Source organism: Musa acuminata, chromosome BXJ2-4, assembly GCF_036884655.1.
Source record: "Musa acuminata AAA Group cultivar baxijiao chromosome BXJ2-4, Cavendish_Baxijiao_AAA, whole genome shotgun sequence".
NCBI lineage: Eukaryota > Viridiplantae > Streptophyta > Magnoliopsida > Zingiberales > Musaceae > Musa > Musa acuminata.
The window spans coordinates 3,474,724-3,496,152 of NC_088341.1; the positions used below are offsets into that span (position 1 = coordinate 3,474,724).

General features: G+C 34.9%; 2 protein-coding genes across 2 annotated transcripts; one reads left to right on the plus strand and one right to left on the minus strand.

The window, feature by feature from the left end:
• Positions 1–637: 637 nt before the first annotated feature.
• Positions 638–9,263, minus strand: LOC135609533 (NADH dehydrogenase [ubiquinone] 1 alpha subcomplex subunit 9, mitochondrial-like). Its single transcript, XM_065102887.1, has 12 exons — positions 9,077–9,263; positions 8,849–8,945; positions 8,425–8,489; positions 8,024–8,109; positions 7,838–7,922; positions 7,680–7,750; positions 5,553–5,684; positions 3,895–4,010; positions 3,638–3,761; positions 3,379–3,447; positions 1,189–1,309; positions 638–1,114 (listed from the first exon to the last, which is right to left on the minus strand). Exons 1-12 carry the CDS (start codon positions 9,171–9,173, stop codon positions 984–986), a joined length of 1,194 nt encoding a protein of 397 aa, XP_064958959.1. The 5' UTR covers positions 9,174–9,263; the 3' UTR covers positions 638–983.
• A 2,758-nt stretch (positions 9,264–12,021) lies between these two features.
• On the plus strand, positions 12,022–21,197 carry LOC103981550 (mitogen-activated protein kinase 2). The gene is made up of 6 exons (XM_018825472.2): positions 12,022–12,465; positions 15,575–15,704; positions 17,345–17,482; positions 18,882–19,214; positions 20,380–20,563; positions 20,654–21,197. The coding sequence occupies exons 1-6, from the start codon at positions 12,308–12,310 to the stop codon at positions 20,824–20,826; spliced, it is 1,116 nt and encodes a 371-aa protein (XP_018681017.1). The 5' UTR covers positions 12,022–12,307; the 3' UTR covers positions 20,827–21,197.
• Positions 21,198–21,429: the final 232 nt, after the last annotated feature.

Sequence of the window (21,429 nt, forward strand, 5' to 3'; positions counted from 1 at the left end):
TGGGGGAGATGTCGCTTTATATCTGTGAACTCCATTAATTTGTAGAGTGAGACTGATGATGACACGGTAATGCCGTCTTCGTCAGAAATCTACGTTAGAGCGCAATGGAACCGAAGGCCTCTAAAGCCTGGAGTTTAAGTGCCTGGTATTTTTGTGCAAATCTAATCCACAGAGCAACCTCAACCTTCTTCAGCAGTGGTTATTGGAGGGCTATTAGGGTGCTATTCGTAGTTTATTACTAACTGTTCGAAAAGCTCGACAGGCATGCTTGCTGTAGTAAAATAAGCATAAAAAAGAAGAATTAATCATATGCATACCTTGCACTAATTTTTGTATTATACAGCAAACACGGAAGCCTCGTCAGTAAAACAACGTTGAAACTCCAAGCCTCGTCATTTCATGAAACATCATTTGAGGATCACTTCAATCGTGATTAGTCCAAACTAGTGATTCGTCAGCAACATTTAACTCTATTTTACATTAATTAGAAATCTTCGTTGTGCTTTTTATTTAAAGATGATGCGTAACATGGAAGCTGCCAAGAAAAGAACAGGACACCGGCGATTAAAGAGCATAAAGAATTGAGAGAATGATGCTGATCCACTCGTTGGCAACACACACCAGCAAATTAACGAAATGTGTAAAAGCTGATGATGCTGATTAGAATGGCTTTAAACACTGGCGTACAAGCTTCAAAAGGGTAAAACAAGATGAACGAGAAGTTATAAATATGTAATCTTCTCTGCAACAAAGGAATGAAGTTTTGACAACTACCCTTGCCACTTATTAATCTAATGAAAGCACCACTCCCAGAAAGCGACGAGCGGCAAAGTCACTGCTTGATTTGAGTTTGATATATATCTCACCAAATAGGTAACTTGGACGACAGCCAAAGTCAAGAAATTGTTCTTACAACAATCTTCATCCTTTATATATTGTTGTCAATTCGACCAAGGCTTAAAATTGACAAAAGCTGGTCAATTTTACTCTGCTGTTACTCTTTCACTGACTGTAGAGCCAAAAGATGGTCCACCCTTGCGGTACGATATCAAGTACTCTACAGGGTAGCCTTTCAGTTTGTGAGGAACCATACCGAGATCCTTGAATGTCAAAGCTGTAAGACAACAAAATGGTCATGTATGAGAATGATGGCAGTTATGGCTTTAATGTTAATAATATTAATATTACCATTATCTGAGACTACAGTGTCCACAGTGAAAGAGTTGATCTGATCCAGATTGAATATGTCTGGGTTGGGTAAAGGGAATGGCACTTTCTTTAACAACAATTCTCGAGGAGTTGCAATTGCCTGTAACCAGTGAAAACATGTCAGACAAAAAAATACATACCTGCAAGCATAAAGTTGTGACTGGGGCAGCTGTATAGGCTGGTGTGCTGAGAATTGCAGAAGTGATAATGTATTAAGTCAAGTTACTGTGTCGATTTGTATCTACCTAGCAAGGGGTTTACTAATATGATATTTCGACTCCTAACAAGCTTAACATTCATGAATTTATGCACCTGATAATACATTTTGTTGCCTTAAAGACCAGTTAACGTAGCTAGATAGTACCTCCATTTATGATCTCTAAACTTGTCCCATGTGTATTTAGTATATTTAAATGCCCATGTTGTTCTATTTAGTTAATATCAGTAGTAGTAGCAGGCAGATGTTAGATTCAGTTGGAGTTGAATTTCATAGATACTTGTAGAAAAGAGAAAATGACAAGCTATAACAAAAAAGGCCCAATAAATTGTACTTGCAATTTGAGCAATCAATCAAACAGTTGGTGTTTACTGGCAGCCAGAATGTCAGCTCTGTTTGCCTGATTGTTGTGCCACCATGAAAAGAAAGGCAAGAAAGAAGAAAAAGTTCATGCAGCTAAATCTCGATCCAAAACAAAAATATTGTCTCCATCTCTTCTCCATCTTAGAGAGGTCCAGTGAGTTCTGGCAAGCACAATGAATAATGCCGGCAGCCATCTCTGCAGTATAGTACTAAGTAGGGCACTGCATGCAGTGAATTAAGGGTCTAGGACTCAGAAAATATAGAAGCCCCTGACCTCTTCCGATAACCTAGACTGGGTATTACTGAGCAGGATTGATTCACCATCTGGTTCAGCCTTAATGCATTGCCCAGAAGTACACAATTGTTCCACATCCCAAAGCTTTGATCAAAAGAAAAGCATTAGCCGAAACTTTAAGTTTCAGCCAATACTTTAATCTCTGGTAGCAATGGCATCAACTGTTTACAGCCTCGCACAACCAATGAAAGTACCTTTAGCATATTGATCACATAGGCAATTAACTGATTAAGGATGAATTTCAGGAAAATATCTGTTGATGTTCTAGTTGTTGAAAATAAACGGCTGATAAAGGATTGGATACTTCCACTTCAAGGTAACTTTGTTAAGTGTTGGAAACAGCAACCACAGTTGCTGGTTTGCAAATTTACTTACTTCCAAAAAGTTTCCCTCATCCACTTTAATCCCTTGATCCCACCACACAGTAGGTGTAATGACCATCCATGTCACTCTCATGTTGGTCTGCACGGTTGTCTATACATTCTAGGTCATTGTCACCCACAATTTCAGAAGCTACATTCTTTGGTCTGTGCATTATCGGCCTAGATTGACACGCTGTTGTGCAATTAGATATTCAGAGATGGCATTCAATCGATTATCTAAATACATAAAAGCTTCATGATAGTCATTAAATCCCAAGGGATCCAGACAGGTTTTGACAACCCATGTCTATACTCAAAAACCTTTAAGACCACTGAATATTTCACTAAGAACACTAGTGTGACTCTGGTGGTCAGCAGCTAACTATATTCTAATTACTTGTAACTTATAAAGAGCAGAAGAAAGCAAAATTTCTGTGATAGAAGGTTCACATCTATGAGAAACAACTCCACAATGGAAGACTATAGCTCTTAATGTAATGTGTTTCACAAGATTATATGATTCATATGATGGAAGAATAATAATTTTAAAAAAGCTCCCTAAGCCTCAGCTGGCTTTGATATTATGTAACTATAGCAACCCATACTCCACGGAGTACTCCAAATCTTGGTATATGCTCTAGTCCTTTACCAGATACTACTTGCTATGGAAAATCACTAGTCACCAAATGATACTCTTGCTATCAATTAAGTGGTCTTACTGGGACCAAAAGAAGAAAACTTAAGACCTCCATGTGTAACCTAAGATTACCCAAACATTCCCTAAATGCATTGAGACCAAAGCAGATACCTTATATGAAGATTTGCTCATTTGGTTGCTCTGACAAATCAAGACATGTTAATAACAGCTCTCTTAAAGATGAGGTCAAAAAGTTTCTAAAACAAGGAACGCATCAACATTAGTGTTTTCATACCTTTGCAATAGGGAAAGGAATTTTCACATATCGTGGCCATTCCCGTATCATGTCGTACATCAGTTCTGCCTGCAATCACTCCAATCTTAGTATTAACTATAAATTCGATTGTAGTTTATTCAAACGAAGTAACAGAATTATGGGGGAATGAATTTCAAACAGGTATTTTTGAATTTTCTTTTATAGTATGTCACATTGAAAGGCTATAACATCTTTTCAATGCATCTAAAAATATTAAAAACTTATGCAGAATACTTACCAGTTGATGTAGAGTATAAACCTCTGGTCCACCAAGCTCATAAACCTTTCCCATGCTACTACCATCATCTTTCAAGGAAGCCATAATTGCAGCAGCCACATCAATAACGTAAACTGGTTGAATCCTGCAGACATTGATTACCTGATGTAATTCACAGGCATAATGAAGTTTGTATTTGTTATGGGAAAAAATTTATTATTCATGACAATAGCTATCTCCATAAAAAAAAATTAGTTGAAATAAGATATGTAAAATACTTTGTAGATCCATCTCCAATGAGTGGAAGAAAGCTCCATTTTTTGGCAAATTGTGCCCATCTATTCAAAATCCTATCTTCTGTACCAATCATAATTCCAGGCTTCATAATTGTGGCCTGAAAATAAAACATAACTTTATTAGTTCAAAATGAAGTATGATGATATCCGATGAATAATGAGAGTTGCCTTCACTCCCACTGAAAAAATTAGGAACCTCAACACAGATTAGAGATAAACTTTCAATACCATTTTTCATGGCATAAGATTGAAATAATAAACTAATCATCATCTACAACAGAACAAGAATTAAAACCATGTGAAGAATGCACAACTGTCCATATTAATTAGTCTTCTTCTTTAATTACAATTGAGCCACATCAAAAATTCCAAAACTTTAACTCGTATGAAGAAAAACACATCAGTACAAGAAAACTATCCCAAAATAATTTAAAATGCTAAATAAATTTCAGGTTTCCTTATAAGACAGAACATAGTTAAGCTAGTTTGCCAACTCTTATAGCTGAACTAGTTGACAGATCGAAACATTACGACCTTGAAAAGAACCTTTAGAATTTCATGCAATTTCTGATATACTTGTCAAAGAAACATTCCTAACTTGATCAAAAAAAGAACATCGCATCCAATAGCTAAAAGCTAAACATGAATCTGTCTCAAATAACACAACAATCATAAATAAAAATTTTAAATGAAAAATAAAGGAAGATGCCAAGCATCGGGACCCTGGTTGCACAGACTCCCAAATGCCAAATCATGCTGACAAATGCCAGTTGCACTGACACATAGCCTGGCCAATATTTGATTTATATCAGCTGGTGCAAGAGGCATAAATGGATCACACCAGAAACACAGCAAACCAGCCCCAAGTTGTAAAACAACAATCCTTATAAGATAACATTCCATATTATATCATTCTAAGTGTGATATTAAAAACTAATATATGCTTTGTCATGACAACAAGAGTACTCAGTCAAGAAAAACTAAGTTTTGCACTTAACATCACTTTAGTTGTTTTCAGAAGAAAAAAAAATTAATAAACATAAAACTAGATAGGAAGGGACAAAAGTATCAGGCCATACATCCAACAAGAAATCATAAATTTATCAAAATTGAAGAAAGGAACCCAAATAACCAATAAGCTTAGTGCAAGTTATAAACCATTAAAAAAAATCACAAAAATTTTCAACAGTCTGGAATCTGTAATTTATGCCCATCAACCAAATTCTTAAAGTATTCTATGTATCCAGAAGTTGCATGTTTATCAGACTCTTCAGTGGTTGTAATATCAAACAATATAACAATCATATTTTGTATCGAAGATATCCTAGAAAGCTAGTTTCTAATATTTGGTCATATGATTTGTACACATAATCAACTATATACAGACAAATCACACAAGATCCATACCCAACCTATCCTAGTTCATAGCCAAAATCTTAGATTGAGTTTTTTGGCATTATCAGACACAATAATGTCCCTGCAACAGGAAGCAGCCCATAACAAACTAAAGAAAAACAAGACGACCAAAGGTAGACAATGCAAGGAAAACCATTTAATGTTGCATCTGAGACTTCATGTTTGTATGATCACACATTTCTATTAACTATTAAAACTAACTGAAGACATAGTATGATTATTACCTCTGGGAACTGTCTAAGTACAGCCTCCTCTGCTGCAGCCTTTGCCCTCAACATTCTGGAAGGAGATGAAGAAGATGCCCCTAAGCAAGAAACTTGTACGAATCTCATTATACCTCCATGTTCTTTAGCAATCTGCACAAGAAAAAAAATTCAGTCCACGACAAACTTAAGTAGCATCTTATTTTTATATTGCAATTACGATTTACCACAAAGAAGCAATGTCAAAAATGGAAGACTAAGCATATTATAAAACATAATCATACAACTCATGTTCGAAACACAAAGAGAAGCAACAAGAATATTGAACTTAGAGAGAACATAGTGGTGCAGGTAAACCTCAGAAGCCAATAAACATACATACATGGAAACATCTGATAAGTGTCACAAAACATCTGAGAAGTACCAATTTATCTGTCAAACACAACATGGACAAAACAATCACTTTGAAGTGTCTGTGCTTCACAACTTATTTATGAATTCTATTTTATAGTTTGGAAGAGATTAAATCACTAGGAATCAAAGTTCAAAAATGAGATTTTTGAAAAAAATTGGTGTTAAAACGAGACCACAGTACCATGGAGTTCAAAAATAATTAGCCTATGGTTTGCATCAATTTTTTCATTGCTGGATTTCTTTTTTTAGTGTTGTTGGCAATCCCATGTTGCCACTGGTTGGTACACACTCAGAATTTTGATCAAAACTCATCTAAGCACCACCAAACTCCAAAACATGTTCCATCCCTGAGTGACCTTATCCCGATGAAATCATAGCCTAATAAACCCTTGAATGACCCCTGAAGAGGATCAACAAGATTTATCTAGCAGTTAGTCAGTTATTCCTTCAAGTCATTTACTTAATTCCACCCAAACCCATTTACAAAGATCCTAAAACCTGCAAGATAAACACCCACTGTCCTATAATAACTCATTTAGAATGAGTACAGACCCTTAAAACCAAATCCTACATACAAGAGTACCATATCAGTTCAGCAATCTTAAGACATGAGAAAACCTTGCGTTTTCTGATCTTTTGAGACAAATTTAGGCCCATACACTACCATGGTTCAACAAACCCGTAACAAGAAACCACTCACTAACTTGTTTAATGTCACACTGGAAACAAAATTTCCAATTTAGCCAACGCATCAATCATCCTGGCCGATTGCAACCTATGTTCTCCATTGTGCCAAATATTTCTTGAACGTGAACTTCTATGATGATAAGCATGCCTTTCAAGATTTTCATTAGTAGAATAACACCCATGACCCCTTTGATTAGTACCATATCCCTAATTAAGACTTTCCTACACCAACATCATAATTATGAATCAAGCAAAATGTCGGCTGATTGAAGTTCAAAATGATATGGGAATCAAAGAGCCACTTAGTTTGATGACTGTAGAATTTCAGTACATAGAATCGTGAGAGTCTTCCTAGAATTACACACACTGCCCAGCCTTTATAACAGCGCAACCCAACATAGTCACAAGTGCTAACACAGCATATGATGGTGTCCGCAGATCTCATCCATTCTCAAGGGGAAAAGAAAAAGGAAACCCTAAACAGAGTATCATTTAAGAAAATAAGAAATGTCATTAGCAATGGCTACAGTCTAATGCTCTTGGTCCTAGTAGTTGGCAACAAACATAAGCTGTAACCAAGATGAGTCCAAACTGAGGCCTCGGGGAAGGGATTTGAGCATCAACCGACATATGAAGAAGGGAACATATATCTAACATCAACAAACCAAAGAAATTAACTAGATTTGATATAATCTGGTTTACTTTTACTAAAAATCGGTTAGGACTAGTTGCAAACTACCTTTAACAAACTGATTTAGCTCTGTAAGATTCCCTTTGATAATACTGAAGTATAGAAGTTAGTATACCATCTAAAAATTGATCCTAAATGTTCTTCGGTGTCATTAATCGTAATTTAAAGTTAACATAACAAAATGAAAATTGTTAATCAGTTGTCAGCCACCCAAATGATCTAGATCATCTCTTCCCAATTTCACAAGGTAGACCAATCACCAAAGACCATTTGCATAGAAAAAACCAAGCTAAAGCCTGAAATGGTCGAGAATACATTGCTATAATTGATAAAAAAAAATCTTTCCAAAAACATACCAATGCAAGTTGTTCAGCCATGGCATGGTTCACTTCTTCAAAACTGTAGTTTCGAGTCTCGTACTCTCTTCCTGTCACATCAAATGACCACTATGATTGCTTAATTTTTAAACCTCCAACATGATCTTAACACCACAGAAAGCACAAGTTATACTAACCAATTAGATTGAAGACCACATTTGACTTTGCCATTACAGCTTTAATTGAATTTTCATCTCTTGGATTGTACTTCATAGGGACAATCTGGGGAGCGAAATGAAACAATCCAGAAATAAGATCTTGAGCAAATAATTATGTTAAGTAGAAAGCAAATTATATGATAATCTAATTGAAAGCTCTCATACCTGACCAAGGTCGCCCATCAATTTGAGGTGCCGGTGAGAATCCTCAGATCCCCGAAAAGGAACCAGCACTTGTGAGCCCATTTTAGCTGCACATGGAAGAAGAAAACATATCTCATGATAGGCACCAATGGAGGGTTCTTATTGGTCTCCACCTCTTAAGGTGACAGTAATGGCCCAAAAATCTTAAAGACTCCTAGAAAACCTATAGTCGAGATGCATAATAGCCTGAACCACAATAATCAGCCATTTCCCTAATAAGAATTGTAATGATGTTTTGTTATATTGATCATCTTTAACCATTAGTCATATCACGTTGAGACATTACACGGTCCAGCAAATGAAAAGAAAACCAAAATGATGTACCATCAAAAGAAGAGAGAGAAAATCAAGTCAGAACTCACCAAGCTGGCTGACAACATAACGGCCAAGAAATCCAGTAGCTCCAAACACAGTAGCAACAATTCCACTGCCATGATGGCCAATCAAATTAGATCATGAAACAACAACTGAAAAGACATTACAAGACAGCAAACTATCCAGAGTAAAATTCCAGTACAACTTGCACTCCAGAAGAACAATGTTGCAGACTTCAAAGGATATTTTTGGCCTTATCAATCATAAACATCATAAAAACTCAATCAGGTAACTTCATTAACAAACGCAACAATTACAAATCAGCAACGTTATCCGGATCACCAAAATTATCATGAAATGAAGCAAATTTAGGTCAATCCACTTCATAAACTACCGGAAAAACAATCACTAGATGATAAACCAAAATCGTTCTACACCGCATGAGATTGAACACGAAAGCGCATGATTTACCTGACAGAAGATCGTCCACCGGTTCCCTTGCGGATGAGATGCCCCGTTCCCTTCACAGCAACCGTAGATCCATAACGAGGGCGATCGACTCCACATTCTACACCCACAAATCTTTCAGTAAATGGTACCAATTTTTACGTTTTTTGACCCCATAAAAAAGAATCAACAATGTAGAGACGATTGAATTAAAGGAGGACGATATCAAGAAAGAAAATCGATGGAGTTTACCAGACGAAGACAAAGGATAGATGGATTTCAAGGTCGAGAGAGCGGGCGATTGCTCTAGGAATCGCCGCCCGGAGCGCCTCCAACCAGCCTGCATCATTTCGAAAAGGTGTCAGGGTTCCCGAAGTCGCTCGCCGGGTACAGCGGCGCCGGTGAAGCAGATCAAAACAACCCCCAGGTCTGATGGGTTGAGGAAAAGGTGAGCGGCGTTTAATAAACCCCCAAAGTGTTCATGTTTGGAGGCCCAATAAGTGAAAAAGAGAATGAAGCCCGGCCCAATATAAACCCGGAATGTTATTTTGTCCGATACCTGGAATGTTAAATATTAGTGACAATTTACCAGAAAAGGCTTATAATATTAAGCTTTTACCAGATGATACCCATTTATTTAGTTTTTACTAAAAAAATTTTAAAAAAAAACTATTAATACCCTTGAATTATGCTATTTCAAGTCACAAATCCACGAGCCAATTCGTTTTAAGTGATTCCGATCAAATCACTTTATATCGGGTCGAGTATAGTGATAATAGATTAGGTCTGACTTTACTGAATCTATCAGCTAACCAAGATATTTTTTATTAAATCAATTCAAACTTCTCTATAACTACTTGTATGTCATTTTAAGATATTTAGCATTATTTTATTTATTTCATATGATTTTAGGGTGAATATTAGGATATTTTTTGGTTAAATCGGTGATCGAATGTAACTTGTTAAATTTTCATCAAATCTACTTAAAGTATCCTAGAACTACTAGGGTGAGATGCTAATTTATTTATTTATTTTTATATATAATTTTAGGATGATTAAATTTTGAAATATGATTTTTTTTTTGAATACATGATCGAGCATAACTTCTTGAATTTTCATCAAATTTATCCAAATTTTTTTTGAAACTACTAGCGTAAGATGCTAATACATTTATTACCTTTTTTATTTTGTATGAATTTAGGATGATTAATTTTTAAAATATAATATTTTTATGTTGAATTTTAATCAAGTTAATTTTCATCTGGTCAATTTAAACTTTTATAGAACTACTAGTACTTGATTCTAAAATATATAATAATATTATTTTTATTTCTTTTGAGTTGGGCGATAAGTTTTCAAGAATGATATTTTTTTGGTTAAATATGTAATCAAGTATAAATTTAGTTATTTTTTAACAAAATATTCCAAACTTATCTAGAACTACTAGCATATTATTATAAGATATTTTACATAATATTTTTAATTTATGATGGATTAAGGATAATTTTATATATATTATATTTTTTAGGATAACTTGAGTTTCTTAGTTTTATTATATTCAGTGAATTACTGTACGGTATAAGGACTAATCTAGTAGAGTATAAGGAGGAGGAGCAGAAAAAAAAATAGGAGGAGACGAAGGCAATTTGGGAATGAGGGTAGCAGGATATAATTTGGAAAAAAAAGGATAATCTAGGATTTAAGAGGAATAAATCAAATATTTAAACTTTTATTGAATCGATCCAAGAGTCAATCAATTTTAACAAACATCGATTAATTTTTCTTTATTTTACAAAAAATATTTTAGTAATAATATGAAAAAAAAAAAAAGCTCATGGTAAAACCTAAATATATGGTATTAGCAATATTGTTTGGTAATTTTGTATCATTTTGGATTCCATACAAGTAATATGAAATTTTTGGTGTTTAAATATTTATCCAGAAAAATCCCATTAATTTATTTTTAGTGGACTAGGTTCCTTTATTCAGAATTTATCTTTTTTTTATAAATTTTAGTTTTACATTTAATTCCATCTAACTAATTTTTTTTTAAAAAAATTCTAAATTTATTCAAATCAATCAATCGATCCAAATCAATCCGTTGTCTCTTCGTCATTCTCGTTATTTTATCTTTTTCCTTCAATCCCTCCTTAAAACACACCCTCGCTCACTCTCCGCTCCAAACAATCCCTTCCTTCACTCTAATTTTTATCATCTTTTATATTATTTTGTTCACTCTATATCCAACTCGGTAGTTGAAAATATGGTATTTCTAAATTTTAAGTTGAGCTCTATATGTTAAATTACGATCATTTATAATTGGATAAGATATATAATATAACTAATTAGATTCTAATGATATATATTGATCAATAGAAAATAAGTTTATATTATAGTAGGATTTCTTGAGGAATATCGGAGGAACTCTCCTAATAACTCATCATATATTTTTTGTTCTTGCTATAAATAGATAAGACGTCTAAGAAGAGAGGAGAAGGAGTATCTAGTTTTCTTCTCTTCCTTGGGATGATGTCACCATTCAATTCACTGTCATTCATATCAAACTATGCATGCACATACATGCAAATGAGGCGATCCATGATAAATTATAAAGATCAATGTTGGTAGTCGATGTATCATCTGACTTAAAGTATATTGATGTATCAAAATTCATCATGATCTATATCTAGAAGAATGCTAGTCCCTTTGACATCATGAATCTCGTTGATTAGAGGAAAGATCACATCGATTTTGATTAGAATTTACAAATATAATATTACTTAAAAAATTTTGTTTTGCAATAATAAGATGGGAGAGATTATGTGATCGAATAAAGATGTTATTATGCGAGCTATTACAAATGCAATAGTAATCAATAAAGATCTCCTTGATTCTCATCGTTTTACTTAATCATGTCATCGAATCCTTTTTTTTGTTTAATAAACTTGCACCAAAGTCCAAACCATCTTAAACTTTCTTATTAGTACTCCAACATCATACTAACTTTCATTACATTATTTTTTTAATATTTGAGGGATTTTATGACTATTATTTGATGAATTCAATGTATGATATTAATTCAGGGGCAAGTATGATATTTTTGCAATGGATAAGGATAGGCGTGTAAAAAGCCCCAAACGGACTTAACTAAGACGACGTTCCCCTGCTTCCTCACAACTCGTCTCAGGCTGGAGGCGTACACCGTGAGGCCCAAAGAGCGAGAGGGGCGAGAGATATCTTCGATGGCGGTGACAAGCGTCCGCAAGAAGAGGCAGCCACCGAAGCAGAGAAGAAAGCACTCCTCAACTCCCATTTCACGGGTTTCCCCTTCCCTCCCTCCCGCCTTTTGCCTCCTCCTCTCCTCCTTCTTCACAAGATCCTACCTTTCCCTTTCTACCATCCCTTCTATCTCTTCTTCCCTTTTAAAGCCCTCCGGAGGTAGAGGAAGAGGAGGAGGAGGAGCCCAGTGAGGAGATCCTCGGAATGGAGTCCGGTTCCACCGGGGAGGGGCACATCAAGGGCGTCCCGACGCACGGCGGCCGCTACGTGCAGTACAATGTGTTCGGGAACCTCTTCGAGGTCACCGCCAAGTACGTTCCCCCGCTCCGCTCCATCGGCCGCGGCGCCTGCGGCATCATCTGGTGAGCCAAAAAGTTTCCATCTTTGTAGTTTTCCATCTGTTTCGAATTGCTTTTGGCGGGCACATGCTGGAGAAGCGTCGAGTTCCAATCGGGTTCTTGTGTTTACTTTGTGCTGGATTGAAATTGGAAAAAAAAGAAGAATAGGTAGGGTTCCGAATGATTTATGATGCAGCTGTTTGGAGTTCCGACTTATCATCATGTCTGAGACATCCAAAAAGACCGAGCAGAACTTCTTGTAGCAGAGAGATGGACACTAAACTAGTGGCTTGAGGCGATCTGAAATTTATATCGTCCCATAGGAAAATACTTTTATAAGACAAGAAAGATGACCTTGAGTCTTGAGATGATTGGAATGAAGTTTGCTTAAAGGGTTCTCCTTTAGATCACACTTTTATAAGACAACCTATATTATGGGGTATGCTTTTCAATGTCAAACCTTTACTGCAACGTTAATTACATGCCATCTTCATGATCCCGCTAGTGCTCCTTGCTGCTTTTAGTTGACTGATGTTTATAGTGGATCCTGATCCTGAGCTTTATGTTGTCTACTTTAGTTATGCGAGGTCAGCCTGTGGAAGAGGCACTGCACTCTTTTCCCAATTTGTCATATATATATTCAAGAAAACAAAATATAATTTAAGCTTTTAAAATGAAAGTATGAAAGGAAACTCATTTTGCTTGATTTTACCTGAATTGCTCCTATTGAAAATTTGCTATCATTTACCATGGAATATTTGAGCTCGTAGTTGATCTTATGTTGACATGAAATCTGTGATGACCACGAAGACCAGTCTGTTGTCTAATGAGAGACATGCCTGACATGTGCCTTGAGTGGAAGTTATGGATAATGAGGTACAAGTTTTTCCATTACGACCATGAGCAATGTGTGGTAGGCACATGGTGTTCACAACAAGGCACACATTTTACAACTTGACTCACTCCGTGTGTATCAGGTTCTATGGCATGCTTGAATAATGTGCCATGTGCTTGATGGAGGAAAAAATATGTGTGATTCTTGGTTTCCAGATTCAGTTTCTTCAATTTTAGGTGATTTATCTAGCATTGCCACTGAATTCACTGCACTTGTATGTTGTTTCTACTTTCTACTAAGCTTTGTTCATTCTTTTGTTCTCTGCTCTTTTGCTCTCATATTCTGTTTTTTCTTTATTCGTCTCTATCACTAGGGCTACTGGCATTGCGTTTTGGAATTGATTTTAAGCTTCAAGTATGTTTCTCTCAAGTTCAAAGCCAAAGCAGGGAAATGTTTGGTTGGCTACATTGATTAAAACTGAAAATGTATCAGTTTAATCAACAGCTTGAATTCAGAACTGGATTGATGTATGGGACAAGGACAAGATGTTTACCTTCACACAAATACTTCCATGCTTCTTCCAATTTTTTATCCTTTCCAAACTTTGTTCCTTCTAAATCCAAATAATATATTTCGTCCTTTGGCCTCTTCTCCTAAGATTTCCAAGATAGAAGACATAAAGATGCCGCAGCCTTGAATTTGTAACAGTATTATATGTACAACAAATGAGAAACCTTACCATCGACACCAAGATTCACCCTCTTAAAAGGACTGTTGGGTACACAAGGCTTTATCAAATGTGGGGACTAGGGAAGGTTAATATATGTGGATTTATTATTGCATGCAAAAATCCATTTCCATAAGTATGTGTACAAAAAACAATTTTATACACATCCAATGTGCATCTCTGGCCAAATCATTTAATTCATTTCCAAAACCCCTGGATGCCTTTGCACACCTCATGCGAATTTGTGGACAACTTGGGCACTTATTCTATAGTAATATTTTTAATTGCCCTATGCTTCATTTTCATTTATACTTTTGTGTTCATAAATTATAATCAAAATAGTAGAATTCTGCTTAATGGTATCTCTACGTCCTGTGATGCATAAAAAATATTTTCTTTTTTTCTTTATTTACTGAGAGTCGTTTTTTTATTTAATATGGCCGAAACGAAATCACTGGTTGTGACTCATAATCACAGAAGTGCCAGAATTAATTGTACTTAGGTCATCCTCTAATGCAACTTGAAACAGAATACAATTAAGGATCTGCTTATTAATGGCCTTTTCTTTTTTTCCTCTTTTTTGTTTTTTTATTGTTTGACTACTGCTTTGTTCCTATCTTGCTGTATGCTGCTATTTCTGGATACCACTTCAACTATTCTGCTTGGTTGTACTGCTGTTGTTGCTGTCAACCCTCTCCCTTTTATTTTGCATAAGTGCCAAAAAATTTTCAATTCAGTCATCTTCAATATCAAACTTGAAACATAAAAATTAATGTTTATTTGTGGCTTTTTCTTGTTTCTGTATGTTCCATTTCTTTTTCTGTTCTATTTTTTACTACTGTTGCATTTCAAAGTAGCCATATGTTTGGGTGATCTTAATTTTCTTATTTATGCTGCTATATTTTGTTCCACGTCTACTTGATTTCTCCTTGGCTCTATTGTTACTTCTACACAAAATATCTCATTGTGATACATTTCTGTACTTACACATTACTTGTAGGTTCCAAGAGACTGTAGGGGCTTTTTATGATTTGAGCTTCTAACAACTTGGAGTGTATAGCCGTAATACTGTGATACCAATTGATATTAATAGGGAAAGAGGGTGATACTCTTAATTGTTGCATGTATACACCAAATGTTTGTTAGCCATCTAATGTGAGTGAAATACTACTCTTAATGTGTATATACATGACCGATCAGGCTATAGTTTTGAAGTGGGTAAGATGTTCATCACATGGGCATGGAAGAAAAAGCATTGTATTGCAGACATAAATGGTACCTTTTTGCAGCATTCTTTTACCTTTTGTCTTTTCCCTAGAAGTGGTACATTGTTTCAAACTTTGTTTGTCTTATTTGCTTTTGAGCGTTTTTTTTACATTGACATACTTTGCATAACCCTTCAACCAAGTTGGAATCAAAATTATAATTCTGAATTAATTTAGATTTTTTTTTTCATTTTGTCAGCACGGGATAATCCATCTACTTTGCTGAAGACTTTGTTAGCTTAATTCTTCTAATCAATATTTGGTACTTCCAAGACTAAATAGGAGTTATTTCTCCCTTGTCTCTAGTGCTGCAGTGAATTCTCAGACCCATGAAGAGGTTGCAATAAAGAAGATTAGCAATGCATTTGATAACAGAATTGATGCCAAAAGAACCTTAAGGGAAATAAAGCTTCTTCGTCATATGAACCATGAGAATGTAAGTTAAGCATGAAAATGACTTCAACTTTCCTTTAGCTTCTCTGAAGTTGTTTCTAGTTATGCTATGATTCATTAATTTGCATTGTTGTTCCTCATTCATTTTTCCTTGATTTTAGTTTTTCTCTCTGAAGTTGTTTCTAGTTATGCTATGATTCATTAATTTGCATTGTTGTTCCTCATTCATTTTTCCTTAATATCAATTACAAGTTATCTATAAGTAAAACAGGTTTTGTGATGGTTGATGAGGGATGGCCCTGTCATAATTGTTGTCCATCGTTGAAATGACTTAATTCTGCACTTCAGATAAAACCAGCAGAAATAATTATGGTTTTATTTTATGATGCCCAATCTTTACAACCCAGGAATAATTATGGTCAGATGTTTCATGGTCTTTCCATCAGGTTGTCTATGGATTTCAGTCATTATCTTTCTTTGCAATTATGGAGCTCCACAATTTTCAGCTTTTAAAAAAATTATCCTTTGTTCAATTCCTAATAAGTTGCCACTAATTATTGTTAACACAAGCTTCAAAATCATACATTTGTAACGCAAGCTCTGTTGGGTAGGTTAATGAAACTTTGTCTCACAAGATTGCATCTAGCTTTCAATGTTAATATTTCAGCTAAAAATTTGGAATGAAATCTTAGAATAGAGGGACATAGCAGATAAATCATGAGTTTGGATCAGATTTTTCTGATATAAAAGAAACATCAAAGAAAAGACACTACTAAAGCAAGGGGATGCAGCAATGTGCACTGGCAATTGTGCAGGTCATCTGATATTGTCTGAAAGAAATGCTTGTTTCTCCGATTGCAGAAGCACTGAGATACAAATTATTTAGAGAATCACTGATGTGTAGAAAATGAAGTTTAGCAGGATGTCTGATATGAATGAGGATGAAAAAAGCTTCTTCAACGAATCTGTTGAAGATAACAGACTGAACATGAGACTCTGTAATCATAGACTCTGAAGTCTGTTTGTTTGAAGCTTGTTGCTATGTTATTGGGTGGGAGCTACTTCTGATTGCCTTTATCTTTGGTAGCTTCTGTTGGTGGATAGAGGGAATTGTAATCCTTGTGTTAGAGTTTTGAGTTCTTTTCCCTTTTTTTTGTATTTTGACTTTGTACTTCATGTAATATTCTTGGTAATAAAAAAATTCAATTACTGAAAAATGATTTAAAACTAAAAAGAAAAAAATGTGGAATTCTTATTGTTTTTATTAGTCATGAAGAATACTTAATCTAGCAGTAGTCATGATGGAAATAGAAAGAGGATCTTTTTTTATTCAATATGATATATATAATTTATCTGTTTTCTTGGAGGATATAGTTTAAGAAAGGAAACGATTATGCATAATGTATGGTTATGACAAATCTTGTTCATTTGGTACTATTACTTACTGCTACAGTTTGGTCAGATTAGATTTCTCTTATGCTTTGAATAGTTGCGTTTGATCTGACACTTTTAAAATGAAGTTCAATGTTTCCCAAGAGGATCTTCATCTTTTCAGGACATATGTATTTAATTTTTTTGAGACAGCATATGTGTTTGACTGATGGAATTGTTATCATTCAGCGTTGCCTTTATAGTTTATACTTTATAGTACTTGCACATTGTGATAACTATTATCCATTACAGGTTATTGCAATAAAGGACATCGTACGCCCTCCAAACAGGGAAAATTTCAATGATGTATACATTGTTTACGAGTTAATGGATACTGATCTTCATCAGATAATACGCTCCAGCAAACCATTGACTGACAACCATTGTCAGGTTTGTTACTAGCAATTTCTGCGGATTGGACCAACTTGAATAAGGAATGAAGTTCTTCATGAGTTTTATATAATATTCTAATGTTTTTTCTTATTGTGAATGTCTAAATATCATGTATGGATATCAAGTGAAACATTTCCTTGTCAATATTTTTGAGTGAATCTTATATTTTGATCCTCTAATGGGTTACATATAGTTTTTCTCTGAGCCCTAATGTTTGTGTTTGGACTTTGGATGGACATATTGTTCCAGTTATTAGTCTCCTTCACTTGTAATCTCAATCCATTTTGTCATCGAGTGCTTTTCCCTCGATTTTAATATTTCTCAATTTTTTGTTGTTGTCCATATGTAACTTTTTGGAAAGAAACTATAAACTTTATGTGAAGTGCAAAGCTCAAGAATTTCTAAATTAATTGGATGTCAAAAGAAACTCACATAGAAGGACAAAAAGACAAAAAAAAAGCAACATTAGATGAATTACTAAATAAAAAAAATTTCACGGGCTCAATAAGCTTAGTTATTTCAGATTTTCTCATGAATAATATAGTCAAATGGAATATTGATGAAATCATGCAGGATGAAGCGAAACTTGCATTGTACCGAAAGTATTACACAAAATGGAGAACTACTTTTTGGAATGTTTATAGCATCAAACAGAGATGGTAATCTCATAATAACTACTATTCAGAATGATTATGGCATATAATATAGAGCTAAATCTCATAATTTATGCTATGAAGTATCAATTGAGTGCATATCTCTGGTAACTTTAAGAATCCAATGATGTGTGTCATCTCTACAGCTTTCCAATGACTTTATTCTTGCATGTAGCAAACTGTTTAAAGGTCAAGGAAAAGACATGGTATTTTGATGCATAATGAGATGACGGGTATCTGTGGAAACATAAGATGTAAACCTCAATGGCTCTCTTGAATGACCTAAACCCATTGACAAAAATATTAATTAATCTACAGATGATACATTTTACGTTAGATCTGTCTGTGACTTTGGTAGAATTTACATGAACTTTTCTTGAATCTTTGTCCTGTACTGCATTTTGAAAAGTTTTCTAATTCATAGTAGAGTACATGTTTGTTACTGTAATATTAACTGTCAAAATTCAGTTATTGACATGTTCAAGGTTTCTAGCTTGTTAACCTAGAATTCCTTAGCGGATCTTTTTTCTAGGCTCGAGATGTAACAATGCTTGCTATTCTAAAAATAAATTGCTAATGCAAGTTACCAACCATCTATTTAGTTTTCATTAGTAAATAGTTTTGTTCACAATATCAAAGAACCTTAGTTTTCTTACATGTGCTGCATGATAGTCTGATATATCACAAGGATTTTCTTATCTAATAGTATCTTGACTTCCATGACACTCAAATATCCTTGGCAGTTCTTTCTTTATCAATTACTTCGAGGCCTGAAATATGTGCACTCAGCGAATGTCTTGCATCGTGATCTGAAGCCTAGCAATTTGCTTATAAATGCAAATTGTGACCTTAAGATTGGAGATTTTGGATTGGCAAGGACAACTTCTGAGACGGATTTCATGACTGAGTATGTTGTCACACGATGGTACCGAGCACCTGAACTGCTGCTGAACTGTTCAGAGTACACTGCTGCTATTGACATCTGGTCGGTTGGGTGCATATTTGGTGAAATTGTGACTAGAGAACCTTTATTTCCTGGAAAAGACTATGTCCATCAGTTAAGGCTGATAACCGAGGTACACTCGTTGAATGTATTCCATGGTTGAATAAAATTTTTACTTTGAATGTTTGGAGATGATTTACCTTTTCCTATGATACGCTTATTATCAACCAACTTAATATTATTGCAGATAATGGTTTACATAGTGATAAAGGTCATGGTTCTTGTTGGTATTTAACTTTCCTCATATTGTTAGAGTGTTAGTGCACTGTACAACAAAAGTTCTCTCTCTGAGTCAGGACAGTGCCTTGACTCTCTAAGATCAATTTTTTTCTTTGTAATGATTAAGTGGTTGCTAAACATTGACTGTGTATTTTGATTAGTTACAACTAATGAACCATTTACCTCCAATTGCAGTGCTTGTTCATTTTTAGTTTATCTAACAGATATGCCATGACTGTTCCTGTTTGCAGTTTGTGCATATTCATGTACATCAGAAAAACCAGGAAAGTATGCATATGTTTGAATTCTCTTCACGTAAACACGTTAACCGTAGTGACAATTTATTTTCTACTCCAAACTTTCTGATAGAAAGTTTATCATTGTTCACATTTTGGTGGTTGCGTTTTTCTTGAGGCTATCATATGTAGCTAAGGTTATTTAACTCTTGATAACAAGGTCAAAAGCAATTATTAACATCTGAAATGCAACCATCAGGCATATATGCCTTTTTATTCAGTTGGACAAGTGCACTTCTTTGATAGTACCTGAAGTCCATCTTTTGCAACCATATCCGTGGCTGACTGTTTACCAAAGCAGTATACCAATGTCATGTACTTTTATTTATTTGTAACAAGTCTAGTGTGCTTACACGCCCATGGCAGTATAATTGACTTGTACTGGTCAACACCAGCCAACCAATGGCATACTGTTAAATTCTTGGTCTCTGTTTTTATGAAGAATTTCTCATATTCATAATATCTACATCACTTGGTGTACTCCCTCTGGTAAACTAGCTGCAGTTAAATTCCATTATGGTAGATGTGGTGTAATTGATATTATTGGTGACAACTGCAGAAAAATAATGTGCTTCTGAAAAATCAGTTTAGATTGTGTTTGAAATTCAATCATTTTTAAATACTTAAGCACCTATAGTTGGCGTCTTATGGTCCTGTAGAATTAATTGATAACTTCTTGTAGCCAATAATCTGACATGACATTGAAATTCTTCATCATGAAAGCTAATAGGTTCACCTGATGATTCGAGCCTTGGATTTCTTCGAAGTGACAATGCCCGACGATATGTGAGACAATTCCCTCAATACCCAAAGCAACAGTTGCATGCTAAGTTTCCCACCATGTCCAATGGAGCCATTGATTTGCTAGAGAAAATGCTTGTATTTGATCCAAGCAAGCGAATTACAGGTATGCGGCTGAAGTGATTTTTGATTGAGCTTTAGACTGCTGTCTTCTTTTTCAAGAGAGACTACCATTTTGTGTATGTTCTTGTGGCAGTTGACGAAGCTCTGCACCATCCATACTTAGCGTCGCTTCATGACATTAATGATGAACCTGTTTGCCCAACTCCATTCAGTTTTGATTTTGAACATCCATCAAATACTGAGGAAGATATTAAAGAACTTATTTGGAGAGAATCATTGAAGTTCAATCCAGATCCAGTGCGCTAGGATTTTTCTGTATGTTCTATATTTGCCGTCGGCATTTGTACTTGGAACCAATCTTTGAAATGAAGCCTGCTAAACCAGTGAAGTCTAATCATTGGGCAACTCGTTGGACTTCTGCAAATTGATTCATGGCTTGAGGAAATATGATAACTTGGATAGCCTGAATCCAAAAAAGTGCTTTAATTGCCTACTCGGAAATGTATTCTTTGAGAAGCTTGTGCTGTTTGCATGGGAGATTATTTCATGTGCTATCTTCCTTTGTCAACTACTTGGAAGCAGTTGTTATTAGATCTTTCTCCCCGAATCTTCTTTGAAAATATAACTGTTTATGTTAAAATATTAGTATGAAACTAATATATGTCTTAGCTTTTGTATTTAACTGTCTTAAAAATCATTTTTATGTGTTCTATTTGCTTGATCTTTAAGCATTTAAATCTTGTGGATCTTTCAATGGTGATTGCTTTATTACTTTTTCATGCACTGAAAACATTTATCTTCTCCACCATGTTTAAGTTGTCAATATTTGTACTGGATTCATACCATTCATTTTATCTACTTGTTGGAAGCAAGAAAAAATACCTGGGTCTCACTATTCCAGAACAGATG